This window comes from Benincasa hispida, chromosome 5, assembly GCF_027475165.1.
Source record: "Benincasa hispida cultivar pf3 chromosome 5, pf3_genome.v1.1, whole genome shotgun sequence".
Taxonomy (NCBI): domain Eukaryota; kingdom Viridiplantae; phylum Streptophyta; class Magnoliopsida; order Cucurbitales; family Cucurbitaceae; genus Benincasa; species Benincasa hispida.
In genome coordinates this window covers 67234421-67245599 of record NC_143482.1, presented here as the reverse complement: position 1 = coordinate 67245599, position 11179 = coordinate 67234421, and the positions used below count along the sequence as shown (strand labels likewise).

General features: G+C 29.7%; 1 protein-coding gene across 1 annotated transcript; it reads left to right on the top strand.

The window, feature by feature from the left end:
- The first annotated feature begins 615 nt into the window (after window positions 1-615).
- LOC120077634 (GDSL esterase/lipase At2g42990-like) lies at window positions 616-4340 on the top strand. Its single transcript, XM_039031583.2, has 3 exons — window positions 616-1135; window positions 1284-1773; window positions 4074-4340. The coding sequence occupies exons 1-3, from the start codon at window positions 746-748 to the stop codon at window positions 4265-4267; spliced, it is 1074 nt and encodes a 357-aa protein (XP_038887511.1). The 5' UTR covers window positions 616-745; the 3' UTR covers window positions 4268-4340.
- Window positions 4341-11179: the final 6839 nt, after the last annotated feature.

The window sequence follows — 11179 nt, the reverse complement described above, 5'->3', positions numbered from 1 at the left end:
TATAAGTAATTTTCGATATATGCTACACTTTTTAAAAAAGACAACTTTACCAAACATAAAATCAAAATTTTCTTACCTTATTGGAAGAAGACTATCTAAAGTCTTCCCATGACTCGAGGTTTTTTTCTTTTGTTTTTTGAGGGAGAGTACAGTGAATGAACTTTGAGTTTGTGTGCTTCTCTCAAGTTTAGCCTACACGAAAAAATTTCTAGAATTTTACAATTTATATATTGAATTGACTATCAAAGAACATTCAAGTAGAATTGACCCATCCTATCTAGTGGACTATTGTTCGAATCTCAAGTCAAGAAAAATTTGCCTAACTTATTTAAAAAAATTTGATATAAGTCAATTCGTGTCTAATTCCATTCTTATAGTTAAAATAAATTAATCTAAATATTTTTAGGATCGCGTTTGAACACATAAACAATTTCTAATTCCAATTTGTTAGAGTTTTTATATAACAATTCCGGCCACCACAACTGAAAAACCCTCCACATGGCTTAATTACCTAAAAACCCACTAAACTATATAATATATTATTGGCATTTTTGCATGTAGATTTGTTGGACCAGCAACCACACCATCAAAATCCTCATTAAATTTTCCCACCAAACCACACCTCTCTCTCTCTAAATTTATATCAAAATTTAACCCTCCAATTCATCTTTATCACTCTCAATATATATCTTCCATTTTCTTTCCCAAAGAACAGTTTTTTTTTCCTCCCATAATATTAATAATAATGGGGGGTTTCTTGTTCTATGTTAACCAATTATTATTATTGTTCATGTTTATAATAATTTTGAGATTGGGATTCAAAGTTGAAGTTGAAGCTAAAATTCCAGCCATCATTGTGTTTGGAGATTCATCTGTCGATTCAGGTAATAACAATGTGATTAAAACATTGTTGAAAAGTAATTTTAGGCCTTATGGACGTGATTTCCTCGCCGGACAACCCACCGGAAGATTCTCTAACGGCAAAGTTCCGCCGGATTTTATTTCTGAAGCTTTTGGTTTGAAACCAACCATTCCGGCTTACTTAGATCCAGCTTTTACTATTGCCGATTTCGCCACCGGAGTTTGCTTCGCCTCCGCCGGTACTGGCTTCGATAACGCCACCTCCGACGTCCTAGTAAGCCTTCTCAATTAACGATGTGACTTTAATTGTATCCATGTTTCATCTTTAACCAGCTTCATATCAAATATTTAAAACTTTGTTTGAAAATTGTGTTTATTTTCTCGTAATTCTTTTATAATAATGTTCATCTTTTTTCTTTCAGAATGTGATACCACTATGGAAGGAAGTGGAGCTTTACAAGGAGTATCAAATGAAACTAAGAGGGTATCTTGGGAATGAGAAAGCAAATGAAGTGATAAGAGAAGCATTATATTTAGTAAGTTTAGGAACAAACGATTTCTTAGAGAATTACTACACAATTCCTCGAAGGAGACTTCAATTTAGCATTCAACAATTTGAAGATTTCCTTTTGGAATTGGCAAGAAACTTCATCAAAGAAATTTACAGTGTTGGAGTTAGAAAAATTTCATTCACAGGACTCCCTCCAATGGGCTGTTTGCCACTTGAAAGAGCAACAAATGTTATGGCTAATTTTGATTGTGTTGACAAATACAATCTTGTGGCTTTGGAATTCAACAACAAATTGGAAGCTTTTGTTTGGGATTTGAATACACAGCTCCCTGGTCTTACTATGGTCTTCTCAAATCCTTATCCTATATTTTATCAAATCATCACCAACCCTTACTCATTTGGTAAGATATCTTATAACCCCTTTTTTTACTTTTTTTTTTTTTCCTTTTTAAATCTTTCGATAGTCTCGGGTGAATTTCAGCATCATATCATGAGATTTTTGTATGAATGTGACTCAATCCTAAAAAAACTAATGAAAACTAACCTTCTATTTATGTCTAGAACATTCCACCATTGTCTAGAATGCATTATCACGTTAGAGATGTCTCACCCATCACGAAAGGAATGGAGCCTAACGAGATTTTCATTTTTAATCACTGATTGGTCTGACTGTTGATTTAATGTCGCACTACTATTTTGGGATGGGAGGGACATCCTTGACGCAATAGTGCATTGTGACATCAATAGAAGGTTAATTTTCATTCGTTTTTTAAGTTTAGGTCATTATGCATTAATACGTACATAAATGAGTCATTTGTACAAAATTCTCTCATATCATCATCTCTATCATATAAACATTTTATTGGATTTAACAATTGATAACGTTAATATTAATTTCAATCGTAAGCAACACATGGACATGTTGCTTTTTGAGAGTGTAGGATTGTTATTGTAGGTCAAATGTCATTAATTATTACAATATATGTTTTTTTTAGAAAATCTTATATAAGTATTGCTCAAGTTAAAAACATTTAAGGTATGTTTGAAATATATTTTCAAGTGTTTAATTTAAAAAATAAGTCATTTTGAAATAAGTGAAATGTTTTGGCAACCACTCAAAATAACTTTTTAAATTTATTTTAATCATTTTTTTTATCAAAAATTTATAAATAAAAATGATTTTTTTGAAAAACACTTTTTTTTTTCAAATCAATCCAAACATGTCCTTAATTTTAAATTTTTGATGTGATTTCTTGAGGTATAATTGTTGATTTATGTGAAAATAATCTTAAAACTTTAAACGAGTGAACAAAAAGTAAGATGTACCTAGTTGGTACTCATTCGAGAAAGAATGTACCTATCTATTATGCAACCTTGTACCTAAAAAATTGCCACGTTGTTATTTTTATTTTTTTTTAAAAAATAATAATAATAATAATTATTTTTTTTGTATAAAAATAGGGAGAGTATGGAAATTAGGTGTAGATTAGATTAGACTACACCTAATCATTGCTGTTAGTTTGAGTACCTATTAATTTTTCTCCTTTTTTTTTTTTTAATTTTTAACTACATTGGTATAGATCTCACCCATTGATTGTTTTTATTTTTAAAATTTTAGAGACTATTCTAATTATGGTTTAAATAAACACTATTAAATATAAACTTTTATGAAAGTAATAATTTAAGGATGTGTTTAATTTAACTTTTAAAGTATTTAATTTTGAAAAAAAAATTGAGATATTTGATAACCACTCAATATAGTATTTAATAAAACATATTTTAAATCATTTTTATAAAAAAAAATTAATAAAAATATTTTTTTTGAATTTTTTTTTTCCCTAATCAATCCAAAGAGGCTTTAAGTCTTCAAACTTTAGTTTGTAAGGATTCAGTCTCTATAATTTCAGTTTTATAACAATCTAGACTTAATATTTTAAAAACATTTAAATCCCTACCATGAAATATATATATTATTAAAATTTATTGAAATTTCTTACCTATTACGTGGATCAATGAACTGATTAGGAATCAAACATCTTTACAAAACTACAGAGATTAAATCCTTAGATAATTAAGGATAATAAGCACCGACATGCAATTTTGACAGAACATTTTATGATACAAAAATGAAATTATTTCTTTTATAAAATTTAGTGACCAGAAATGATTTTTTAACTTTTATTGACCTCATCAATCTCTAGGAATCGATTGAGGGGAAGGAAAATATCTAAAGTTAGTTTGGTAGGAAAAGAGAAACCACCATTTATATATAACACACCACATTGCATTGAGCATAAAAAATTAGGTGACACTCATAAATAACTTCAACAGCTCTGGCAGCCAAATCTGTGGCATTTGGTAGCACAATCTTTAAGACACTGCCAATCCAACCTTCTTTCTCTTTACCATTTATGGAAAATTTATAATGCCTAGGCCACTACTCACTTTCTAGACTTGAGTAATATACACTATCAACTATATAATCTATCTATCAATAAATTTCTACTAATAATATGATCTATTATCGATAGATTTAAGAGATTAATTTAAATTTTTTTTTATATTTTACTATATTTGCTAATAACTTGAACTTGATTGCTATATTTGTAGTTGGTCTGTTATCCATAACGTCAAGTTACAAGTTTTTAGTCTGAACTTTTCCTTCCTATACTTCTATTTTATTTTATTTTTGAAATGGTAGGGTATGAGGTGGCTGGAAAGGCATGCTGTGGAACAGGGACATTTGAGATGAGTTATTTGTGCAATCAAGAAAATTCATTAACTTGTCCAGATGCAAGTAAATATGTGTTTTGGGATGCCTTTCATCCCACACAAAAGACCAACCAAATTATTGTCAACCATTTGCTTCCATCTCTTCTTTCCACTTTTAATTAATTTACTTCTTTTCATTTATAAACAAACAACATTAAAAATTTTCTATTTCAATAACATTATTTTTTATTGCTCATCATTTATTTTTATTTCTCCTCTTTTTCATTATCATCATCCATCTCTATGTATCATTATCATTCTTCTCATTCTTTATTAATAATTTATCTTAAAATTTTTGTCTAAGTTTTGTTGCTACAATCTATATATGATATTGACTTATATACATGACATCAATTAAAAAGGTTGTTTATTCTATAATCTATCTATTGTTACTGTTATATGTGTGTGGCTAAAGCTAATTTTGTGAATAGTTCCCTTTCATAATCTATAGTTTTGAGGTTCGCATTATTGTGTAATGATGGTTGAAAGTAAGGATCTGTGTGGGGCTATAAAATCCATCAGCTACTATGAATAATATTTAAGTTTAATCAATGAGTAATTCCTTAATATTTATCAATTTCAACGCTAAAGGTGTGTTTGGAATACATTTCAAGTGTTTAATTTGAAAAATAAGTCATCATGGAAGAAATTGGAGTGTTTGATACTCCTCAAAATAGTTTTTCAAGTGTATTTTAATCCGTTTTTATCAAAAGTATTTAAATAAAAATGAGTTTTTGAAATTTTTTTTTTCTCAAGTCAATCCAGATGAGCCCTAACTATTTGAATAAAACATCAACTATATCATATGATCATATATGTACTTTATATATTATATTTATTGATATAAGTGGTAGCAATTTGGAAGCAAATATTTTGAATTATTAATTTTTTAAAATTACTTGGTCCATTCTGTGCAGCACCTATTCTTGTGCACCCTACTCAAGTGCTTAATTACAAATTGCCACGTATAAAACTTTTTTTTTAAAAAAAAAATTAATAGTTTTTTCCTTTTGTGATTGAATAGGATGCACAAGAAAATAGACGTAACTTGGGCTGTATCGAGAAAATTTTTAGAACTACAGAAATACCATATTCCCCTTGTTCGCACTATAAATTTATCTTTATAAATATTAATAGACTCTACATTAATATTAGTGGACCCTACTTTATTTTTAAAAGTATGTTGAAGTGGCACATAATAAATAAAATATTAAGCTTAATCCTAGGATAATCATAGATAACTTCAGCTTAATCCTGAGTGAGTTGTAAACTCCTTCCTATGAGGGCAATCATTCGATCTGTATGGGTGAGAGCGGCCAGATTCGCCAACTCAATATGCCTACCATTTCAGAAATTTGTCTGAATGGGGAGTTGAGAACACAGCTACATGAAATGGATTTCACTTCTTTCAGTCTTAAGGAAAGTAGATGATTTTTTCCCTTAATGACTGATTCCGGGTCTTGAACAATACGAAACCTCACTCTGTTACTAGCTAGAGAGGGTTCTAGTTTATATTTGGACTATAACTAATTGTTCACTGAGGGATCAATGGTACTTAAGGGTTAGATGTAATTACAAGGATAAAATGGTAATTTGATCTACGAGTGATTTGTGAAGGGTTAACTCACTGTTGATATAACTAATTGTTCACTGAGGGATCAATGGTACTTAAGGAGTTAGATGTAACTACAAGGATAAAATGATAATTTGACCTACGAGTGATTTGTGAAGGGTTAACTCACTGTTGATTAGTTATATTAATTAAATAGTTTTATTAATGAATATCGTATCAATAGAGTTTCTATTCTGTAAGTTCATAAGGTCTCTTTACTAGCTCATTAAGATAAAATAAGGAATAAATAGTTTTAGAATAATTATTCAAGGGAAACTTTATATTAATGTGATTAATATAAAGTATAATATATATTGATACATTATAATACATAGTTAATTTTGAATGTGATTTTTAATTAATACTATGCATAAGAGAGATAAATATTTTAATGAGATTCAAATTGATATAATGTATATTGATACATTATAATATATAGTTAATTATAAATATGATTTATAATTAATACTACATAATAAATGAGAGTAATATATTTGAATAAGATTCAAATATTGACTATATGTTAAAATTAAAATGAATAAGGTTCATATTAAAATTATATGTTATAAGAGAGAATTGCATTTTAATATGATTAAAATGCATATTATGTAGTTAATTAACTAAAGGTTAGTAGATTGACTATATAATATTACATATATTATAATATTAGTAACTTCTCTAGCGAGTTATTTGGTTGGTCTTTTTCACGTGGGAGTTAATTAGCTCTTCCCTCTCCATCTGTAAATAAGATACGTATTGAAAATACAGAATGAAGATGATAAGAACGTGAAAAAAAATCACTATGGAAAATTGATCTCTCTAAAAAGTTCTCTATGTCATTCCTTCATCTTCCAAAATTCAAATTAGATCCTACAATTCCTTGCCAGAGAATAGCAAGGAAGTCTAAGTGGTGGTGTCTTGATCTTTGGGGAAGAAAGTTTGGTGTTCGTGTTGTACTGTTCGAGGGAGGAAGACATTGTTCATGATTTCGGTGGAGGAGTCTTAGTGAAGAAGAGATTTCTACAAATGTAAGTCTACTTCTTCCCTTCCTCTTTAGAGCAGCATGCTTATAAGGTTTATATGTTTATCCCGCTTTTCGTTTTCAGTATGGTACTTCTCTGTATTTTGTTAATTTCGATATTGAAAACCAAATGCACGACGTTCACATGTTTCCACGAGGAATTCGATTCCTTCAAATGATATCAGAGCTAGGTTGTACATTAATTTTTTTATTTTGAAAGAAAATTAGAGAAAAATGTGGGTATGCTACACTATAAATGTTGGTTTGCAACGTTCCGACGTATGACACGCGTGTGCCTACGGTTTCCAGGTTGTATGTTCAAGGCTTCAAGGAAGTTTTACTGCAAGTTTTTTACTTGTATTTTAATTTTTTATGAAAATATTTGTTATTTTAATTAATTAGATTAATATAATAAGATTATATTGATTTAATTAATTTTTAGGGTGCCAAAATTCGGTCAATTTTGCTGTTTATTTAATTTTATATGTGATGTATGATTAAACTTATATGTTGCATATTGTATGCGATATAGTTTTTCCCACCTTAAGATAAACATTAATCATGCATCATCTTTAACATAAATTTTATATTGTATAGTTGAATGATGTTATAAACATGCACATGGATCATAATTAATACAAATGCTATATTATATGATAGCATGTATCATTAAGCATATCTATGCATCATACTTTAGCATAAATGTTATATATGTATGATGTATATGGTTTCACTTTTCAATAGTGATTAATATAAATGTTATATTATATGATAAAATGAATTTATATTGAGCATAACATTACTTAGTAAATATAAGAGTTATATTTAATTAATGTCATTAGATGTATGATTATAAATTTTAATATTTCATTATTTTATAATTGTTATAAGTTTAATGAATCAGATTAAAATCTGTAATCAATAGTTGCATACAAACATAAGTCTTAAATAATTTTAAATGGTTTAAAATTAATTCGCCTAGACTTATGTTAAAAATATTTCTAATATGATTAAAAATAGGTTAATCTTTTATTTTTTTAATACGATTAAATTAGAAATAATAAAAGATTAAATATTTAAAATAATTGTCTATAAGGGACTTTGAAGATTCTGTCTAAGGTTGGGGTATTTAAGTTGATAGAAACGGAATACCCCTATCTAGGAACCAACCTGGAAGGTGAATTAGACAAGCATGCAATACATGATTAAGATTATTAAAGTACTTAATGAACAAGAATCATATGTTGTTGAACTATCCAATATAAGAGTTATATTAGGCCAATTTAACAATGGACTTAGATAAATTGATTAGCCGAATTTACCTAAGTAATAAATCCTAGGTTTTAAAATACTTAGTGGGAGATAACGATATATATGATATGTCTAATTCTCTTACGTCCTGGGGTAACTCATGCATGAGATTCATGCTTGGCCTCGAGGCGCTTTGATGTGTCCCCCTATGGAGGGTGTTTGCATAGATCAATATCAAGGTTAATTAGAGAAAGTATTTATAGTAAGTAGGAAAGGGATGCGTGTTAACATATCTCGTGCTCTCCATCATTAGTTGACATTGTGAGATTCATGCTTAGCCTCGAAGCGTCTTGATGTGTCCCTCTACGATGGTATTTTCATGGGTTGATATCAAGGCTAACTCTTGACAAAGACAAAGTTATGATTTTTGTTACTCAATATTGTTATTCTCTACGACAGACTTGTTGAGGCAAAGATTATAATTTCTAAAATGATGGGTTACACTTACAAGAATTTATTAAGGTAATTAATAAAATTCTGACCAAATAAATGAAAATTAAATATTATAGAAATAAGAGTTATTCTGGTATAATATTTGGTGAGAATATCTCAATTTAGTGAATGAGTAACTGACTACCCTATGATGACTTTTATTCTAAATCATTGAAGTATCATTGCAAAATAAATGATCAGGGTTCATTATTGTTTTGTTAAAACATGATTAGATTTCTTTTTAATAGTTATACAAGTTTTCTAATATAAACGAATTTGTTTGGATTCAACAAATATGTCAAATTCAAATATTTCCTTATTAGCTTCCGATTTATTAACTACTAATCATTATACAACTTAGAAAAATTTAATTAATAAAGTTAGTAGTAAATGATTTAGAATTCGTCTGTATGAGGAATGTCCTCAAATCCCTTGTCCAAATATCGAACGAAATATTTGTAAAAGTTATGCAAAGTGGAAGAAGGCTAATCAACAAGCCTGAATCCATATCTTGGCAAGCATACCAAATTTCTTGACTAAGATGCTTGAGTCTATGCAGACTACTCATGAGATAATGAAGTCTTTGCATGAGGTGTTCAAGCTCAATCACAATGCAAGATTGGAAAAGGGGACATCTTTTCGAGAATTTTTTTTCAATATAATGGTCCATGTTTTTTTTTTCAAAAATGAATGGAGATTTCAAAGAAGAGTTCTTGACTGAAAGGAACTAGTCAAAAATAGATAAATCTGATCTACTTGTTTTGGAAACATGCTTAGTTGAGAATGATGATTCTGCCTCGATACTTGATTCAGTAACCACTAATCATGTTTGTTCTTCATTTCAAGAATTTGATTCCTAGAAACAGTTAGGAGCTGGAGAAATGACAATAAAAGTAAGAACTAGGGAGGTGAAGGAATCAAATTCCTCGTGGAAGCGCATAAACGCCGTTCAATTTGAAATTCCAATTGAAAAACAATGAAATGCAGAGAATCATAAATCATAAACCTAAGCATAATGAAAGTTGGAGAAATGACAATGAAAGTAAGGACTGGGAGGTGAAGGAATCGAATTCCTCATGGAATCGCGTAAATGTCGTACAATTTGAAATTTAATTTGAAAAACAATGAAATGCGGAGAATCAAATATATAGGATAAACACAAAAACCTACACATGCTTTCTACTGAGAATTTGAGGAAGAGAGAACTTACCCTCGAAAAAAAACCCCTTCACGCAAATCCTCTTGAAGTGTCACGAACACTAGAGCTCTAAAATCTTCAGCAGGGACACTCACCTCTCTAGAACAATGAAAAACCTTAAACTGGGACACCACCAAAACTGATCTTCCTCGTTATTCTCTGGGAACAAAGAACTGAATCTGTGGACTCTAAATGTTGGGTTTGATGCCCTAAATCTCGTAGGGTCCTATAGTTTGTAAACATTGTATGAACAAACTCTTATGTGATTATAATATATAATATTTTATTTACTTTGTCTATAAAATATGTGATATTTTAGTTGCATTAACCACAAACCAATAAACTAAATCCAAGATTGCCATTGTAACTTAAACATATATATGGAGACATACAGGTGGATCATGTTTAAGTGATAACCTAAATGGTCTGTAGTATATGGATAAGGCTAGATATCTTATTCTGGTGACACTACAAGTATGACCCGCTTTGTAAATGTTACAATTGTCGTAAAGTGCTATAAGTGATATGATCCTGATCATTTATGTATTAGACATGCGAGCGGGGATATTCTATACAAAGAAGTTTGTATAAGACCGGACCACAAAATGTTTAGTCTCATTATATAACACAGTTTATTATAGAGACTTTCATTTCACCATGTTGACCATAGATAACATGACCTGAATCCTAAGTGAGTTGTGAACTCCTGCCTATGAGGGCGGTCCTTTGATTTTTATGGGTGAGAGTGGCCAGATTGTCGACTCAACAAGCCTACCATTTTGGAGATTCGTCTGATTGGGAAGCTGGGAACACAGTTACACAAGATGGAATTTACTCCTTCTCTGAAGTAGGGTAAGTGGATAAATTGCTCCTCTAAAGGTTGATTTCGGGTCTTGAACAATGTGGCACCACACCCTCTCCTGGCCCGAGAGGGGTTTAATCATAGTAGGACTATGATCTATTGTTCATTAGAGAGATCAGTGGTACTTAAAGAGTCAGATATAACTATAAGGGCAAAATGGTAATTTGGCCTAGTTGTACTTATGAACAATTTGTGAAGGGTCATTGTACTGTTGATTGGCTACATCAAGTGGACACATAAATATATCTATAGTGCAAAGAATACGGCTGTTGGTCTTTAGTGGAGTACCCGACAATTAACTTATGATGGATAATGTAATTAAAGAGTTTAATTAACTATTCATGTACCGTTGGAGCTTCAAGCTACAGGTCCATAAGGTCCCCTTGGTAGCTCAAAAGGATTTAGTTGAGAATCAGTTTTTGGTTAATTTGAATTGTTCAAATTAATAAGAGATATTTAATTATATATTATAAATTGAATTGTTCAAATTAATATGATATAATTAAATTGTTTCAATTATATATGATATAATTATCATAATGTATTTGATATATTATAGTTTAATGGGAGGAAATAAATATTTGAATGAGATTCAAATA